At 38.2% G+C, this 21,121-nt stretch overlaps 2 protein-coding genes across 4 annotated transcripts in view; both read left to right on the forward strand.

Annotated features, from left to right (window-relative positions):
• The window catches only part of LOC105384545 (peroxidase), a 112,262-nt gene continuing 91,141 nt past the window's right edge, over positions 1-21,121 (forward strand). For all 3 annotated transcript variants that reach the window (XM_048633613.1, XM_048633616.1, XM_048633615.1), the window contains exons 1-2: positions 1-161; positions 19,250-19,303. The gene's annotated coding sequence lies outside the window, so the exon portion shown is untranslated. The remainder of the gene's footprint in view (positions 162-19,249; positions 19,304-21,121) is intronic.
• Positions 2,173-4,899, forward strand: LOC119692770. The gene has a single exon (XM_048621816.1). It carries the CDS (start codon positions 2,173-2,175, stop codon positions 4,897-4,899), a length of 2,727 nt encoding a protein of 908 aa, XP_048477773.1.

Raw genomic sequence — 21,121 nt, forward strand, 5'->3', positions numbered from 1 at the left:
CGGTTAGTAGCGGCTCCATGTTGAATGCGCGCGCGCGACTGCGATTGGCGCGATTATGAAATTCGAATGCGGTGACGGTTACGTTTGAATTTTATATTTTTTTGTAACTCACCAGTGTCAAGTGTGGATTTCTGTGGTTTCCGGCTGTTTACGGAGTTTCGGTAAGTAGTACTTAATTTAAATTAGGTATTTATCTCATTCATTTATTTCAGTCTCTTTATTTATATTATACGCATTGAACTTCAGTTAGTCTATGACTTAAGTATATATTTTGTTCGTATCAGTCCAATGTTTACACTGCGTGATATTAATAAATACTTAATAACTTTTTTCACATACGTAAGACGTCATTAGCATAAATTAAATTAAGTATTTACCTAGGTGCATAACGACAAATGATAGGTACTTAACATATACTCTGATTCGCTCTGCCTTTCTTAGTTGACTATGTCACTGACACTACATGGTGAAGATTCAGCCAGATCTAGCGACTTCAGGCGAACGCAACTCAGTGATCCATCCTTTCAGAGAAGTTGTATGGCGATTTAGTTAAGTACTGTCTATAACTTATTATCTCTCATACTTACATGTTTGTAAAAGATATAAATCAATTAATTGCTGAGCTAAATGGTAATGACTTCGAATGTACAATCGATGTTGTAAAAGTGGCATAACAATCCACCCCTTTTCGGCTTAATATACCTACCAATGTAACAGCCTATAGTAGTGTATAGGTAATTAAAATATATCGAACTCATACTTTAAAATATTACACTAAGGGCCTGTTTCACAATGTCTGGATGGCTACCTATCGGTTAAAAGACATGGTGTCACTGTCTAAAAAATAATGACAGAGTGCCCTAAACATTTGGAATCCTTATTTTTGTGTCTGTAAAAAGTCGTTTTTAAGATTAATACGCTACCCGGTATATACCAAACCTACATTACCAACAGATGTTTCAGTAAACTTAATTTGAATAAATTAACATCGTCGGTAGGCGTGTAGACAGGGTTCCGCTCATCTCGCATAATCTTTATTGACCAAAACTCATTTCGCATAACTCGTATGGTCAAAACTTTTTTGGCCGAACCATCACTTTGTCGAGACTTATGTGGCATAAGGCTCGTTTCGTCTAAAACTCTTTAGGCACAATCTTTAAACACCTAAGTTTCGTTTGCTCAAATTTATGTTCGTCTATACCTATGTATAATCTTGTTTCTCCTAATGTTATCTTGATAAATAATATATTAAGTATGTAGTAAATGTACAAATTGTGGTATTTTTCTCCTACATCCCGAAAATCACGATATTGTATGATCAAAAAATCGAAAGTTAACGACCAATATAATTATTACAAACCCCATGGGATCGAAACCTAAAAATAGGTGCGACGACGAGCAAAGCGAGGAGGAGCGTGTTAGGTGCACATGTTCATCAAAACCAAAGCGGAGCGTAGCGAAGCGGAGCGGAGCGTTTTCCAAACATCGGAAACAATACAAGGCACCAGTTTGCGCTATGTAGGGAGACGCTCCGTCAAAGTTAAAGCCAAACGAATATTGTACGGAACGACTAAAAGAAGTTTTGTTTTATTTGTAAAGAGCGCTAAGATAAATACTTACTTATGTGTGTGTATAGATATAGATATAGTTTAAGTATGTACCTACCTACTAGTTGTTCGAGCACCTACCTACTTTAGTAATAATAATAAATAAATAGTGAGGAGGCCAGCGCCATCTAGTAGGAAATAGCATAACGAAGTAGAACAATAGTGCACTAAATAGACCATGTAGTTCACCTACTCGACAACAGATGGCAGCCCCATCTAGAACATTCTACTTCTTATGAGTCTTTTCTAGAGCTTCCTGGAATTTTCTATCTTCGGTAGAGATTAGTATAAAAGGCAGACGCCAACACCTCACAGCAAGTCAGTTTAATAGAAAGAGTGAAACAATAAACATCTCCAGTGAATTGTGAACAATAATACCAGTGTTTTATTTCGAAGACTCAACAGGCTAATATATAGCTACCTCTACGTCAGTGGCATTTCCTCATCTTCCTGAAGAACCAAACAGGTGCACCCGCCACTTCCTTCGCACCGTATAGTAATAGTTCGTGAAACGGTCGAAGTGATCCGCACATTTGGTCCTTCGAGCCGGATTGAAGACTTTGGAATGCCTGTAACGAGGTCCACGACAGGGAGGCTACAGCGCGGCGGCCTAGAACAGAGGCCTACTGAAGAATCGTCGGCCGCCGGCGCCACCGCCTCCACCGCCACCGCTACAGACTCCGACACGCAAACGCCGTCAACCGCCGTGACAGCATCAACATCGACGGGTGTGTCCACCGGAGTATCGACGCCGCCCTCGTCTGCCGCCAGGGTGGATAGCGCCTCGCCCCCCATAACAGGGGGGGCACCGCTCCCTGTGTTCGGGGGAGTACCGCCACCGCCCTCCACTGCCGCGAGGGTGGTTACAGCTGCTGCCGGAACGCCCTGCCCACCGTCATGCATCCGGGCTACTCCGCCAGCGTCTACAGCAAGATCGAAGGCCAAGTCATTAAAGGCACGCCGCATCGCCGAAGCGAAAGAAGAATTAGCGTGTCGTCAAGTTGAAATCGCCGAAGCAAAAGAAGAAATAGCACGTAGTAAAGAAGAAATAGCACGTCGTAAAGCTGAACTCGCCGCCGCCCGTCTCGCAGTTATTGAAGCTGAATCCGACACCGATGATGACGACGGCAGCATCAGTACCGAGATGGAGAGTACGCTCAAGGTCGACTCGTGGCTCAAGACACAGCAGAATGTACTGGCCATCAAGAACGAGCCTCACTCCGCGTCAGCAGCACCACCACCGCCAACAGAAGCTGCTGAGGAGTCCAGACAGCATGATGAGGACTACGTTCTACCGCCGCCAGTCGCCACCGCCGTCGACCCTGCCTCCACTGCCGCCGTCCCTGTCGCTCAGCCGCGGACAAGCGACTCTGTGAGCCTCACTGCCCTCGCCGAAGCTATTGCTCTAGCTGCAAGAGCCGGGGCGCCGCCGCCACCACCACCGCCACCGGCTCCGCGTCACATTAGTGAGCTACCGTACTTTAGTGGCGCGCCGCACGAGTGGCTACAGTTCAAGACCGCCTACTACGAGTCCGCCGCATCACTCGCGCCCTGCGACAACATGGGGCGCCTACGTCGATGCCTGAAAGGAAGAGCGAAGGAAGCTGTCAGCCGCCTGCTCATCACCAGCACGACGCCCGAGAACGTGATGAAGTCACTCGAATTGTGCTTCGGGCGCCCGGACAGCATCGCGCTCGCCGAGTTGGAACGTCTGCGCGCACTACGCCGGCCTACGGATATCGCTACAGAGTTCTGCTTCTTTGCAAACGAAGTAAGCAACATTGTGACGACACTTCAAGAGCTGCACCGCGACCGCTACCTCAACAATCCCGAGATCACGCAGCTCACAGTCGAGAAGCTCACAGCCGCCCACAAGCTTCGCTGGTTCGACTTCTCCGCCGCACAGTCGCCCGAGGAACCCGACCTGCTGAAGCTCAGCCGCTTCCTCACTCGGGAAGCCTCGATATGCGGGCCGCACGCACATGAGAAGACGTCGAGCATCGCCTACGAACCGAAGCAGCAGCAACAGCAGCAGCAGCCGCACCGCGCACAATGGACATACGCAACAACAGAACAGAAACCTACGTGTCCAGTGTGCTGCAACAGGGGCCACAACCCAACAGAATGCCGCAAGTTCGTCGAAAGTGACGTCGACTCACGCTGGCACCTAGCGAAACAGAGAAGGCTCTGCTTTAGCTGTCTACGCTACCACAGCAAGACGCACCGATGCAGAAGGAAGAAATGTGGCGTCGACGGCTGCGAGAGGTTACATAACCGACTGCTACACTTCGTGCGAGCCGACAAGCCCGAAGCCAAGAAAACAGACGCAGTCGCCTCTACGTGGACACCAATGCGAACGAAAGCGTATCGCAAAATAGTAAAGGTCCAAGTCTCCGGACCGGCGGGAGCGGTCGACACATGCGCGCTCCTAGACGACGGATCTACAGTAACGCTCGTCGACAGTGAAATAGTACAGAAAATCGGAGCCAGGGGGCCCATAGACCCTCTCTATATAGAAGGTGTCTCCGACACAAGCGTCGACGAGTCCGCATCGCGTCGCGTCGCACTCACTCTCACGGGTGCGAGCGAGACGCATATAGTCAACGCACGCACAGTACAGAAGCTGCACCTCGCCGCACAGCGTGTCACCGAGCGAGACCTCGCCGGCTGCCCTCACCTGGAAGACATCCAGCACGAGCTGAAGTACACAGACATGAAGCCAGGTCTGCTCATCGGGCAAGACAACTGGCACCTGCTGATGGCGGCAGAAGTACGAGCGGGACAGCGACACCAACCAGTGGCTTCACGCACACCACTGGGCTGGGTGTTACACGGTGCACACACAAGCACAGTGGGACAGCGTGTGCACTACGTGAACAACATCGTCAGCATCGAAGACAGCATGGACGAGCAGCTGAAGAGACACTTCGCGCTCGACTCACTGACGATCACATCGAAGAAACCGAAGCCCGATACAGAAGAGCGAAAACTCCAGGAGCCTACTACCTGGCACGGCGGTCAAGGTTTGCGACGTCATCATGGTGGCAGACAGCAACCTACCACGCAAGACGTGGCCGAAAGACTTGGTCGCGGCTGCCTACCTAGGAGAAGACGTTATCGTACGAACAGCCGACGTCCAGACCTACGGAAGGACCCTCAGAAGACCAACCAAGCAGCTGGTGATCCTGCCTACAGCTCCAGTCGTTTCGACCGAAGAGTTCAACGCCCTGCAGGCGATGACCGGCGGGAGAGATGTACGGAACGACTAAAAGAAGTTTTGTTTTATTTGTAAAGAGCGCTAAGATAAATACTTACTTATGTGTGTGTATAGATATAGATATAGTTTAAGTATGTACCTACCTACTAGTTGTTCGAGCACCTACCTACTTTAGTAATAATAATAAATAAATAGTGAGGAGGCCAGCGCCATCTAGTAGGAAATAGCATAACGAAGTAGAACAATAGTGCACTAAATAGACCATGTAGTTCACCTACTCGACAACAGATGGCAGCCCCATCTAGAACATTCTACTTCTTATGAGTCTTTTCTAGAGCTTCCTGGAATTTTCTATCTTCGGTAGAGATTAGTATAAAAGGCAGACGCCAACACCTCACAGCAAGTCAGTTTAATAGAAAGAGTGAAACAATAAACATCTCCAGTGAATTGTGAACAATAATACCAGTGTTTTATTTCGAAGACTCAACAGGCTAATATATAGCTACCTCTACGTCAGTGGCATTTCCTCATCTTCCTGAAGAACCAAACAGGTGCACCCGCCACTTCCTTCGCACCGTATAGTAATAGTTCGTGAAACGGTCGAAGTGATCCGCACATTTGGTGCAATGTCACTGTCGATGAGCGTAACAGTAAACATCTCCAGTGAATTGTGAACAATAATACTAGTGTTTTATTTCGAAGACTCAACAGGCTAATATATAGCTACCTCTACGTCAGTGGCATTTCCTCATCTTCCTGAAGAACCAAACAGGTGCAACCGCCACTTCCTTCGCACCGTATAGTAATAGTTCATGAAACGGTCGAAGTGATCCGCACAAATATTATTACTTTGTATAAACCTATGCCATAGCATTATTAGGCTATTCAAGATTTGGCCATACCATTATTAGGCTAAACAATGTTATGCGAAATAACTTTTTACTAAACGAGATTTATGCCATACGATTTTCGGCGTAACGAGACTTTGACCAAACGTTACTATGCAATACGAGATTAGGCAAATAAATCTTATACCAAAAAAGGTAGAACCGTGTAGACACAACGGTAACTATTTGTTTTTCATTTAAAATATATTGAGTGTACAGAATAGGCAAATAAATTCGTCTCCTTTGATTTTAAATTTAAATGTGGCACTCTGTAGTTAATAATTAGTATTTTTGGCGAACGATATACTATGGAATCCAGCCAAAATATAAAAATATTTTACGAATATTATTAATAAGTAGATACTTATAATACTTACTGTAAAATAACAAGGCAAAAATTTAATGTTACATTACAACCATTTTGAAACAGGAGTTGTGCCTATAAATTAAATTAAGTCGTAAACTATGTACCTTCTCAATGACGAGGAAATATCGTTGTTATTGGTCGCTAGACTAAAGGCATATATTATCCTTTCTTTCAATCCCCTGTTGTTTTTCCGGTAGATCAGCACTAAACCTAATAACACGGCTAGAGTGTAGTTATTGCTAAAGTTTTGCCAATACAGGGTAAGAAAAAATTACTTCTTCCCGATAAGGACCCTGAAGCCTCAAGGAAACATGAATAAACACTTAACACCACACGTACACTCGAACAAACGAGAATGTGAGGACTCAACCAAATTTCAGCCCAATGTTCTCGTTAATAAGGGTTCTACCCTACAGGAAAACATTAAGCGGAATCGGAAAGTACATTCATTTTATTTGTTTTAATACCATTTTTCGCCAACGACCCAGTAAGTGGCCTCAACCTCGGTTGTCCTTCAAAGAGACTTTCCAAATTTTTCGAAGGTTATATTTTTATAAGGGTTCCCTGTTCGATGATATGTAACATGACAAGACCGATCTGAATTTCAGATAAACCTGAGGCTTCTTATATATAGGAAAAAAATAAACCGCGTACTTAGAACGGTGGGTATTTTAAAACAAAAAAATGTGACTTTTAATAACATCTGACTTTTGATATTTAATTTTAATTAGGTACATGAGTACGATTAATATTGCATTACATTGGCAATGGAAGGTAAAATAAAATATCATAAAATTAACTAATTTTATTAATGTAACTAATTACAATAACTGTATTGTTAGCTTCAGTTTCAGGATACGAGTCATTGCACTTGACCGCGCCACATTAGCCAATGTAATGCAATAAACAATAATTAATAATTGTAGTCATGTAATTTGGTTCATCGTACCTAGGTTCACTATTATTGATTGTCTGATCCAGTTGCGTAGGCTTACTATCTATTTATGTCGAACATAATATCCATTCAGAGTCTGACAAATTTATCTCATTGGCTTAGCCCCAATTTCGCCATACTCGGTTAGATAATAACCAGGGATTGGTTCATCAATTATTCTTCATCTCCATTTCATGAAAATTATGTGTCAAAAGTTAACCACTACTCCCTGGTTATGAACTAAACGAGAATGGAGAAATTGGCACTTATTCTTGCACGAGCATGGCGACAAACGCTTAAACAGCTTAAGGGTGGGTTGCACCATTTAACTTTAACTATAACAAACGTCAAATCTCTTGAAGATTGATCTCTCTCGTCAAGGGATTTGACGTTTGTAATAGTTAAAGTTAAATGGTGCAACCCACACTAAGGGCGTCTTGCACAACAAAGTAAAATAAAATTAAATCTATGACCTCTTGCTCTGACATTATTATACTGTCAGAGCAAGAGACAAACTATTTAATTTTATTTAACTTTGTTGTGCAAGACGCCCTTAGTGTTTGTCACGGACACGCTAAGAAAAATACTTCCCTACAGGTAGGAATTTCCTCTTTTCGCTATTTTTTTATATTCTTTAAGTGCATTATACCTAAAACCTTTTGCAACAATGTCATTATCAAGGGGTATGCACGTACAGTTACAGAACAGCCTAACCCAAATAACCGGCTTCACAGGAAAACGCTAAAAACAAGAGAGTTTTAAGTAAAGTTGATTTTCTTGCTCTCAATAGTCTCAATAAGTCAAACCATTTTTTTTTGTTTTTTTGGGGTCGATACTGTACCAAAAAGTTGTGATATATTCGTTATGGATCGTTTCTCTGTAATCCGTATAACACCCAAAAATTTAGTGTATGTTTCTTCTGTTCGTACCTAAGTGGTTTTAAGACTATCCTCATCCGAATTTATAACGGTGTTTATTTTTTTATAAATACTTACTAAATAATTTGCTTTGTAGGTATTATGCACTTAACGACTTAACTAAGTAGGATGTAAATTTGATCGGGATGGAAGTGTATAGATGGGTAGTTAAAGTAGTTATGTACTTACCGTGTTCAGTCTGTTGCAAGGAAGTATGCGCGGTATAATAAAATAATTATTGTACGAAGAGCTAATTAAAATTAGACCGAGCAATGAAGCAACCACGGTAACATACACATAATACATGTAATAGTGAATATGCATGCATCTTGGGTGTGAGAGACAGTGGTTCTTCGATTAACAATACAGGGTGTTGCAAAAAGGGTATACTAAGCCGAAACCAGCATGTTATATCTAAGCCCAAATCTGAAATCAGAATTTCAAAATTCGCGAAAAAAAATAATTCAAAAAAATAATAACTTGCTGCACATGCTGGCTTCGGCTTAGTGTACCCTTTTTGCAACATCCTGTATACGAAACAAAATAAGATTTCAGTGCCACAAGTGAGGTGTTATTTCGTCTAGACGATTCTTTTGCACTGACACTCCATCTTTTTCGAATATTGTTAATCTTAGACCATGTTAATTCAAACTATAAGGGCATGTTCTCACATAAACATAATAACATAGAAGACATTCTGGCGAGCATAGTGGTCGCGCAATTGAAAGTACAGTCAAGTACCGGGGAAAATATAGTTAGGCGTTACATTTACATCGTTCATAATTCTTGCACCGTAAGGGTTATAATCTTCTAGTTTAGTTACAATCCGGGACTTACGTTACAAGTTACAAGGCATTGTCAATCGTTGCTTGTAAGTATAAGTATCTATTGCATTTGGCCACAGAGTAACAAGTCACAATGCCTTATTATATTTTAACTCTCGCACGGTTTTCCTCGACATAGTTACTCGGGCGAAGGAAAAAAAGCGATTGTTGTGAAAGAACCCAATGTAAGTAGCTGTTGTGTGTCCCGAAGATTCGCCACGTCACAGATATTGAAACTAGACAATGGAAACGATTTCATTCTAAAGGCTCAAACTTTAACAATTATTACACAGTGAAACATTTCATTTGTCTATTGGATTTTTGTTAAGGCGAGCTCGAGCTAAATTATATTTTAAATTTAATTAACTGATGTGCTTAGCTCTAAAGTCGTGATAAAAATGTTTAGATGAAGCATGATCAATGACATTTTAATTAGGTAAGGCAATTATATACAAATATAAGTATAATGAATTGACAGCTATTGTAGATAACCCGGTAGTATCATACTATTACATATTTTAGTACCTTTAAAAATCATCAAAATCATGCTCTCTTATTACCTGATGGCCACTGATACTTGTCCAAGGGTATACATAAGAAATATAAAAAAACATTTCGTGAACTATGCTTTGATTGCCGGTTGTAACTATCAAAAATTTTCAATTATTAACGGTACTTAGTTAGTCATGATGAAATGATCATACACATAGGTGATAGAAGAAGGCCTATACAATTTAAGTACCCTACCTATTAGTTCACGCTTCAAAACCGATAGTTAGTAATTAAGGAGTTATTAATTTGCTTCCTTGTTAATGATGTTAATTTTGATTTCAATTAGTAATTAGATTTTGTACTCAAAAATAATATATAAATTACTTACTAATACTTGATAATTGTTAGGGGTCGTTATCGTAAATGTCTCCTTTGTTTCTTAAACATAAAATATCTATTCCATCGTAGGGCCCCATTTCTCACGCAATGATAAGGCTGCAGAGTGGGTTCATAATAAATGTATTGCATACATATTACTATGTCCCGCGAAGGGGTCACTTTTTAAATTGACGAACGAGAATTGTCTCTCAAAACAAAACTGCATTCCTAACTATACAGGGTGTTGCAAAAAGCGTATACTAAGCCGAAATGGGGTGACTCAGGGGGTCATCCTGAACAACTTTTGTTATACGAATTTTGAAAATTCACGAAAAATATATTTTATTTGCATATTAGAAACTTTGTTGGTCACGTGACTTTTTTACTATGGAGAACCAATTTTTTTTTTGCAAATTTCCAAAACTCGTAGTACAAAAGTTATTCAGAATGACCACCTGCGAGTCACCCTTACCATACCCTTTTTACAATACCCTGTATAACAGGCGGAATTATTTCCAAGAAGGGTTTTCTAGCAGCCAACCTTTGAATGGTGTGTAAGAAATGAGTTACTAGTAGAAAATAAAATGATTGTGAACGTGAATAGGTTCTAGCAACCATTGTGTGTACAGCAATTGTTTCATTGAAGGTTAATATTCCTTATGTGTGCTGTGCGTACACATTTATGTTAAGTTGTTGGTGCAGGTAGGTACTTATTCAGTATTTTATTAATTACATGTATGACTAAATTCACTAGATTCTTACCTATTTTTTATACTTAAGTACTTGTACAAACATCTTATTGAGAACACAATATTTACATTAATTAATTTAATCCAATTAAAACAAAATAAGTGATTTAGGTATAAGTAGTAATGATTATTTGTACGGCTGCCTTGGAAAAATACTTGACTTATCCCAATAATCCGGAGAAAATATTTTGTAAATTATAAATCATTATAAGCTCATTATTTTTTCCACGCATTAACTACCCTTCAAGTAGTCATTAGTTAATTGTTATACAATACTTTACTACAGTTGTTTTTGTAAATAACTACTACTTATATGATGTAAAAAAATGCGAATGTAATAAGTAGGTACGTGCAAAATTATATGTTTTTATTTGTACTCAATTACTCATTGCTTTGCTTATTGCAAAATTTGATTCAATCTTAATATTATCATTAGTGTAATTTTACTTGTTGTGATATCAACTTAATGATATATTTTTTTACCGTTTGCGAGAAATTGGAAATACCTTGACAATATAACCTACATACGCAGTTATGGCTTTATATAATTTTGCGGTACTTTTTTATCAGTTCATATGGTTATTGGATAATTCCAAAAAGGTAGGTACTATAAGACAAGCTAAAGTGATTATACAATCTAGGTACACTAAGTACAGTGTGGAATTCTTAACCTGCGCTTACGAGATCAAATCGAAAATTTAATAGTAACAAAGTATAAGAATTTGTGAGGAATCTGGGGCTAATTTTGTTTAAGACTGTGCAAACTCATTAACTTTGAAGAAATTGGGCCTAAAAGAAGATTAAAGCTAAGTGTGTAAAATCGTAAATTTCATGAACTTTTTGATAGCCTCGGAATAATTACTTAAGTAAGAAAATTATATTATTAAGCTTGATACCTACTGGGTATGAGACACATTATAAAACCATACACCAAGAGCGGGTTTTTGATCCTTAGTTTACTCAACTACCTGTAAAAAACAATGTATTTGTTAAAAACCTATATTATGTTGATGTGTACAATTACCTAAATAGCAGAGTTAACTACGCTACGGATCAAAACAAAATGACTTGGTACTTACTTAAATATTTAAGGTTATTGAAGGACATGATAATAATAAAATTACCAGTAGATTTTTCAGGTTAATCAAATTGTGTAGTTGACATTGTTCTAATTCACATACTTAATAGTATAATATAGTATAACTTATAAATATTATAAACAATGCTATGGACACTTACTTATAGCAGATCTGATTATATCTTAATGTTTTAAGATTTTATCGGAAAAGACCGAATTCTGTTCATTTGGTTATGGAGGGGTAATAGAATAGAATAGAATAGAATACTCTTTATTTTGCACCATTAAAGACACATTACAATTCACAACTTATATACATAAAATAGTACAAAAAAGGCGGCATTATTGCTTAAAGCAATCTTTACCAGACAACCTTTGGATGGAAGAGACAATTTTAACATAATTAATGGGAGTAGAGGTGCAAGGTATACTACTTAAACAGTACATACTATATAAATAAATAAAACAACACAATATAAAATATATATATCTTTACCTATAATAAACTTACATATTATATATTACATAAACTCGTTTACATAAATACATAAATAAATACTAACTACTTATATTTATAATCAACTGTTCAGTGAATTCAAATATAATAGATAGTTATTTTGTGAACAGCATATTTGAGATAATCGTTAGATTAACGATCTACTCAACTTGCAGATTTGTGTTGTATACATACATGTACCTAGCAAGGAGTTTGCGTAACGTGTCTCTATGTTACTCTCCGCGAAGGTCGCATTGCGAAAGTTAATGTTTTTTTTTGCACGATCAATTGTTTTGATCGTGCGTGTGCCGCGTGACCCGGTTCCGATTGTAATAAAGAGCAGTGTACGATTTATTTGGAGGTAGTTATATGTGTATTAAAAAATATCGTGGTCTTTGAGCGCCTCACTATTATCCTTAGTTACTCATTAAAAATATACATATTAAAATTCAAACATAGTTGTCATCCTGATGATAGACAAAATAAGTGCAATAGACATCCAAAGATTAAAACTGGCTAGTGCGCCGTAGAGCGCACCCCTGCGAGATGGACGAACCATCTAGTCGGTAAGCACTGAATGCTGGCCGCCTCCGAAGCCTATGTTTATTATTCCTATGCCTAGTTGAGATGATAACCTTAACATCTACCTACTTACTTAGTCTTTATTAAGCTTGGTACCCATTTAAATCACGATAGTACTCATTACTCTCTAAACAAAATTATTTATAAAATTATTATTTAGTCTTTCAGAATAATATTAGCTTATGCAAAATATCTCATTTTTAAACTAACCTGAATAGCTAATTGTTTCTTCTGTATATACGACAGCGTATTTTCACTTTATAAACAGAATAAATTAGATTGCGAATGCGAATTAAGAAATATTTCGGTAACTATTTACTTAGCATAGATGGTATAGTCAAGTAGGCTTTTAAATTTAATTAAACATTATGTTAAAAGGAAGTCAAATTTCCGCAATAACTTTATTACCTGTGAATGTCCTAGTTATTATTCTTAAAAGATTAGATAACAATTAGGTAGTATGTATATTATGTGTAACTAAATACCTGCTATTTTAGCTAATACCTGTTTTTTTACTTACATATACCTAGGTATTATGTTGGAAGTCTCATCATCTCAGGCCTTGTACAAACAGAGCAGCGATTACAAGATTTTCGAACCTCCGTTGCGTATTGTCAACTGTCACTGTCAAAATGTAAGGCAAATTTGTTAGTTCCAAAAGTGACTACGTTAGCGCTGTTCTTTGTCCATAAGTATGTTTGCGTAGTATCGAAAATAGTATCGAATTGCCACGTTAGCCCACGATAGGCCCTCAGGTTCGAAAAACGCTTATAAAACGCTTTAAATAAGGTGTGTTGTTCACCCATCCATGACAGAACAGCAGCAAAGGCGGTTGAACCAACCGTACGTATATTATTGTGGGTGTGTAAGAATCTTTCGTCATCATAATGAACTGTTGACGTTGATATGTTGACTTAGATTACTATTAGTGTAATAGTCCATTTATTGCTTGTTTGATTATGATATGATAAAACCAGTTCGTGGTTTTTGGAAGGTGCCTGCATGTTGCTTAGTTTTGTGGCTTACTATTGTAGACATACTAGTAAAAGGTACATCCGATAAAAACAATTATGAATTTTGATGTTATGATTGAGTAAATATTATTTCATAAACAAAACATTAAATTTACTGCAGTAGATAGAGTAAATTTAAACAATGCCAATTTTATTATTACCATTCCATTTAAATATCGGTTAAACTGTCAATATGTAAGCAATTGTGGGTATAATGGTAGGTTTAACACTAACAGTTTGTTGATTCGCCTTTTCTAAATCCTAAAAAATCCTGAGATTAAGGTTGCATCCACATACAATATGTCGCCTGAAGTTCTAGATACTCGAGCCGTCTAGAGTGGTCTAGACTGAACCCTTGAAGGCTTTACTTAAAGCCTTAGAGCTAGTACCTATGTAGTGTTTCAATAACTAGGTGCCAAATAGCACGAAAAGGGACGTATCTATATTGTGAAAATGATTAATGCCGCTCTTCAAATATTACAAAACATCGGGTCTATATGTATAACTAAGTAGGTACCTACTAGTATAGTTTTGTTGATGTTTACTTATTAAAATCCGTGACACACACGGTATGTTTACAAAAGTATCTACTATACATAAACGATGACGCTGCAGTGATTCCTTAAATATACCTAATAAAAATCAACAATTGTTAATCAATTTGAAACCTAAATTTGATAATAATAAGCTACACATCTTTGTACCGATGTGTGAACACGATGAAAGCAATTTTCTTTTATCAGTGTCAATGGCGGTTATAATGTCGTTCGTAACTTGGCTTCCCATCGTTAGATAACTTAATAAAGACCGCTTCGATTTCCGGGTTAACCATAGACCCAGAGCTATATTGGATAATATACAGACAAGATATGATAAGATCACCCACACCCGACCGGCAGATAGCTACCATAAATTAAATTTATAGCTCCATTTAGGCTACGCTCAAAATTTTGGATCATCATTCGTGGTTTGGTTAATATCTAGACTTGTGTTAATGTAGACAACTAGACATAGTATTAATTTCTGGAAATTTCGAATTTATTTGTGAAAAGGAGTTGATATACCTTATAATCCCTTTGGGATCATGGTGCAAAATTAAATATAGTACCTACCTATTCATATTCACTTACACCTTCATACAGTGCTTATCTTACCTTTTCATTATGAAGTTAACTATTAATGGCCATGATTAATAGAATATGTGACGCTGTTTGACCGAAATTAAAAGTGATTTAAAATACCGCGTTCTACATCCGAATTGGCTAAAAGTGTTCCGTTCAACATTTTCGATAAAATTTATTACAGACAGGATTTTTATTTACGTGAAAAGTTGGAACATTACCTCCCTTGATACTGCCCCGTAATTTTTTCTTTATCTTTGAATTCTTTTCCTGTAACCTCATAGAATAAATACTCACCATACCCATGCCTCCATATTCGTTTTGTTATAAAGTTTAGCACGAGTAGATACCATTAGTCTTCATCTAGATCGGTAATTATCTCTGTGAAAGTAATTTTGTTTTAGTTCTGCGACCCAGCAATAATGGGAATGTCAGAGACAAAATCTTTTTTCAAGAATTGTAATTAGCGTAGGAAATGAAGTAGGTATAGGTACGTACTATAGGTACCTACTTACTGGAGCCGCCCATAAACTGAGCCACAATTGGGCGCCCTCAGAAGCCATTACCGTTTCACAAAACAACGATTAAGATTTTTTGTTTTTCAGCATAATTTTGTCTTTTGTGCGGCTTTCGTTTCATGAAGGCGACCACAAAAATGATCGTTCTTATAGCATTAGCATTCTTATTACTTACATCATTAGCGTAGAAATCACGCCATGTGTTCATTAATTTACAAATCCAAATGTTGAGTGAATGTTATTGTATGTAACAACAATACAGCGGTTCTCACGGGCTGACTAGAAATTCTCTATTCATGCCTCGCAGTGACAGGGGGTCACTCTACAGGGTGTTGCAAATGTATATGTGATGGTATATCTAAGCCCGAAACTGAAATCAGAAATTCAAAATTCGCGAAAAAAAAAGTCATTCTCCATAGTAAAAAGTCACGTGACCAACATAGTGTCTATGGAAAATGTAGGTATTTATATATACTTAATATTTTTTTTGCAACACCCTGTATATTATGTATGACGAAAACCTAAGTTTCGGAGCGCTGCCGCTTGAGCCACGACTCTTATCTTGTTGCATTAAACGTGCCGCTTGCGCGACAACTCTCGTTCGTTCGTTTTTCGTCAATATAGAGTGACCCTACTGAGACAGTTTGTTTAGAATTTATCGAGAGCAGGTGTAACTATCAAGGTCTGTTTCCTAATAACATGATAATGCAACACAATGCTCTGAGGTCGGTGCTTATACTGCTTATCTATGTTCTTGTACTTCTGGGCACAATCTGAACTATAATGCATTTTATGTTCGCGATTTTCAACGGTTGTTTATCATGTATTATAGTTGTATACTCTAATCAGTCTACGGATGCAGATTCCGAAGGATTTTGTTTCGTCTTTGGGAGGTTTAAAATCATGAGATGTAAAATGTAATTGCCAAAAATACTTATTTACTATTTACCATAATTACTTATCTCTATAAAATGATTTACATCGTTTACCTTTTACCCTTATTAGATTAAAAACATAGAGAACTAATAGTCTTAAGACGTATTGAGGGAGATCAGGAATGCCTGAATGAGGTCCGAGTGAGGATATTGAAAATGCCTCTTTCCAGTGGCAGACGTGCGATAGCTTGCTAATGTGAATGTATCATAATTTGGAAACAACCAACGAATTACAACGTTTCTATCGCAACTGCAGCCTAAATTCACACTTCATTAGCATTAAATTAGGTACCTGTTTAGATACGGTAGTTAATTTAGGTTTATTCTTCTTTTCGCGTTGTTTGAAACAGCACATTATAAGATACCTAACTACTCCTGCATTTCTTAAGTCTCAGACAACCTAGGTCAGTCAAGTATTGCATCTAAGGCACGTGAAAACAATACATCATGTTGGCTATTTCTTGACAGTAGGGTCTCTCTAGCTAGCAATACTTAGGGCGTCTTGCACAACAAGCTTAATCAAAATTAAATAGTTTGTCTCTTGCTCTGATAGTATAATGTCAGAGCAAGAGGTCATAGATTTAATTTTGTTTATCTTTGTTGTGCAAGACGCCCTTAACTGTACAACTATAAAAAAAATTAACTGTTCTACCACAAAACATTTTAAACGCTGTGTTTAACTAGTGTTTAAAACTAAATTTGACAGATTTTGTAGGCTTTGACAGCGCTAAACATCTGTTAAAAACTCTCTAAGTATTAATGGTGGCCCTAAATGTTTAAAAAAATGACACATTTTAACGCGTTTGACAGCCAATTGACAGCTTTTAGCATGTGTCTAAGTTTTGTTTCAGACCGTTATTGCGCTAGCTACGACTCTATCTCGTTGTGGTTAACGTCGTTAAACGTACCATCGCTCGTTCTTATTTCATCAAGCTAAATTAACCCTCCATCAGTGATTGTAGAAAATATCGTTCATTCATTCATAACAATATAACACTGCATTTCTACAGGTACGGCACAAAATGTTACTCAACAATATCAAAGTAGATAAGTAAGTGTACAGTTCCGTTTCAGTTGGGAATTGTGATTGATGAGATCATTGTTGTAATAATGGTTAGTCTTGAAAGAGTAACAATACTGTGGAAAAAGCAATGTCGTAATCATAAAATAATTGATTCATTTGTAGAAGGATAATGACGGCGCTATCACGACAAGGATAAAATCCTTTCCGGTAAAAGTATATTTTATACCGGATGCTTAATCTTAGTAGATTGTTATGATATAATTTCGCCATAATTATCCTCTTCTATCTATGTAAATGACCAATTAACTGAATTTCCTTTGACTCACAGTAATCAGGCCATTTATGTCATTCGCTTTAGGGCTAGGGGTTAATTATAATTTTGTTAATTATTATCATTATTATTGAAAGCAATTTGGGTAAAAATTTCAGATTTTTATACATCCCATATTATTCATGAATAATAATATGATTATTGTTAACTAAACATTTATAAATTAGACTCCGCTCGCGAAAATGGCCGAATTCATCACTTGAAACTGAATTCTTTAGAATTTAACATTTCGCCATAAGAAACTGGGTTTTTCTCGTCGTAAAACTATTCTCGAGGCAATGAGGCTGGCGCTATTGCTTCTATCACTAACACATACACTATATTTGTGAAACGAGTTAATAAGTGTGAGAACTACAGTTATGTCACTGGCTTTGTAAGAATGTGACGCAAGTTCCTGTTCCGATAGTCTCTCAGTGACAATCTGTTCAACACTTATTTTTCTTACTGTTACTGTTATTTTCTTAGTTAGTCACAGTCAGTGTCAATCCTTATAAATTATGACTTGTAATGTGTACAATTTACCACTGCTCTATTGTAAGTGAGATTCTCTACAGTCTATAGGTTTTGATGTGAGATTATTATATTACCATGGAAGTACTTATTACTTCCATGGATATTAGCGATTGTGCAATATATTTGACGTTACTTCCATTTACATTAACTATGCCTGTGCTACCACAAAAAACTTTAAACACTGTTTAACCAATGTTTAAAACAAAATTTGACAGATTTTGTAGGCGTTTGACAGCGCTAAACATCTATTAAATACTGTCTAAGTTTTTGTGGTAAGGCCCTGCATCTTTAACGATTACTGCCAGTTATTTTTTATGTAATTTTTTTTCACCAAAAAAAACTACTTTTATAAGGCGTTTGACAGTTTTAGCCCCTGTTCCACAATGTCTGGTTAGTGGCTACCTGTGAGATAAAATACATGCTGTCACTTTCTGTTATTATTTTCTTGACAGTGACAGCATGTATTTTATCTCACAAGTAGCCACTAACCAGACATTGTGGAACAAGGCCTTAGTATTTGACTTAGTTTTCATGGATGTTAAGAGTCTTTATCACAAACTAATGATTCATTCGGTCGTGAACCTTATCCTCCATGATATGGAAAGATAATATTCAATTAAGTGTCAGTAGACACATTAAATAAAACCAGTTATATATTGCTGTCTGGTGAGTTTCCTTTACAGTACCTATTTACAGTGCATTTTAGTTCTATACTAGTGACGTTATTTTAGTAGAAAAAAGACATGATAGGATGATTTGTTTTTAGATGTAATGATCAGGTATACTTAGGGTTCCAGTAGGTGGACAGTCCAGCAAATAAACAAAATAACGAACACACCAAATAACAACAATAGGGAATATACAAGTGATTCAAATAAAGGTCAAATATTATTTTTAATAAACTTTGTTATTTCAGAATTATGCCTCCATCAATATTTTTGATTATAATTCATTTTTGAGCGAATAAATAATTGTTGAAAAGAACAAAAAACTTCGGTAACTTTAAATCTTAACGTGACGTTCTTTTTCTACTGTAACTATGTACGTACTTACCTATAATGTTGTTGCGTGCGCTATTGATCATTTAATTTCTTAGTAGCCATTCATATTACATAGGTACTTACTGTTACAATAGTATTAATTCATTATGCGCTTAATGGTTTAATAGTATGAAATGTTGTGTTTTCCACAACAATTATATTTACCTTATACCAATAATGTTTTGAACATAGCATTATAATCATCTTTGTTGTTTTTTTTTTTCAGGTGTACCTGCCTTAGTGGCGTCTAGTACCTACAGAGATATCTACACAATACTCGGTATGTACCCACCTGTAATTAAGTACTTTTATTTTATTTACTACTTGTGTTTGTAAAGAATGTTTAATATTTTATTTATCTAGATTTTTGCATGTGTCCGGTGCATATTTCATGGGTCACATTCAAGGAACATAATACTCTACATCTGGAGAGGTCACATCGGACAGTACATTATAATCCACTGCAGAAAATAAACCTTCTCAAAGACTGGAAGGCTATTGACATAATCTATACGCTTTGCAGGCGTGTTTGAGATATCACACAACACAAACTCGAAAGACCCTAGTAAAATATCAGTCTTTAAACAAATATCTTCCCCGGCCCAGTAATCAGGTCCTTCGGCATATCAGTAGGGCTAGTACGGGGCGCATTTAAGACGTGACAAAAGTTCTCCGTCGCGCTCGCTCTTTAGGCTACGCGATGTGAGTGAGCGCGATGCAAAACTTATGTCACGTTTAAATGAGCCCCGTGCTACTTGCCCAGTTTGTGTAGCTAACCAACCACTTACGTATTCGGACGTCTAATCTATGGTTACATTTTTTTTTATTTTTTTTTTTATGCAGCCTGTGTCGTGTCCCAGTGCTGGGCAAAGGCCTCCTTATAAACTGACCACCGTTCCCGATCATGTGCTTCCTTCGGCCATTGAGGCAAAAACCTGTCGAGGTCGTCCCGCCATCTCCGCCTGGGTCTTCCGCGTCGCCGACGTCCATCACTGGGCACCCACTCGGTGACAATTCTGGCCCACCGGTCCGGGTGCATGCGACAGACGTGGCCTGCCCAGGCCCACTTCAGCTTCGCAGTCTGTGCGCCCACATCAGTGATACGAGTCGAGGAGCGTAGCGTGGTGTTCCGGATTCTGTCTATCCTTTGTACACCAAGTATAGTACGCTCCATCGCTCTTTGGCAAACCTTGAGTTTGGACTTCTGATGTTCGGTCAGAGACCAAGTCTGTGCGCCGTAGGTTAGGACAGGCAGTATACACATGTCGATGAGTCGGCGTTTGAGTGTGAGAGGGAGAGTGCCCTTCATTAGATCTTTCATGGACCAGAAGCTCTTCCAGGCGTTGTTAATGCGTCTTTCGACTTCTTTGTCTTGCCTGTTCTCGAAGGATGCTATCTGGCCCAAGTAGATATACTCATCGACATATCCTATTTCCTGCCCGTCTACCACGACCCTACTTTTGGCGCTATTGGTCATGACTTGAGTCTTAGACCTATTCATCTTCAGTCCCACCTCAAGGCTCGCCGTGCTAAGGTCTTGAAGCATTTGTGTCAATTCTGATGCGGACGAAGCAAACAAGACTATATCGTCGGCGAAGCGTAGGTTTGTTAGCATTCTGCCACCAACGTCTATACCCTTCCGCTCCCACGAGACCGCTAGCTTTTTGAAGACTTCTTCCAGTGTGGCAGTAAACAGCTTCGGAGACAGCGGGTCGCCCTGCTTCACACCCTTCTCTATATTGAATAGTGGACCTGGATTCTGAAGTTTGATATCTGCAGTGCTATTGTTATAAATCTTTTTCAGTATTTGTATGTAGGTAGGGTCCACGTCTTGGTTTTGCAATGCTGTGAATATGGAGTTGTGGGTGATGCTATCAAAGGCCTTGCTGTAGTCTACAAAACCAAGGTAAAGAGGTTTGTTGAACTCACTATGTTTTTCTATTATCTGATTTAGGGTGTGAAGATGGTCAGTCGTAGAAAATCCAGGTCGAAATCCTGCTTGTTCCGGTGGTTGATGGGAGTCAAGTTTAGCAGAAATACGGTTTTCAATTACTTTAATAAATATTTTATAAATATGGGAAATTAAACTAATGGGACG

This window comes from Plutella xylostella, chromosome 6 (genome assembly GCF_932276165.1).
Source record: "Plutella xylostella chromosome 6, ilPluXylo3.1, whole genome shotgun sequence".
Classification (NCBI taxonomy): domain Eukaryota; kingdom Metazoa; phylum Arthropoda; class Insecta; order Lepidoptera; family Plutellidae; genus Plutella; species Plutella xylostella.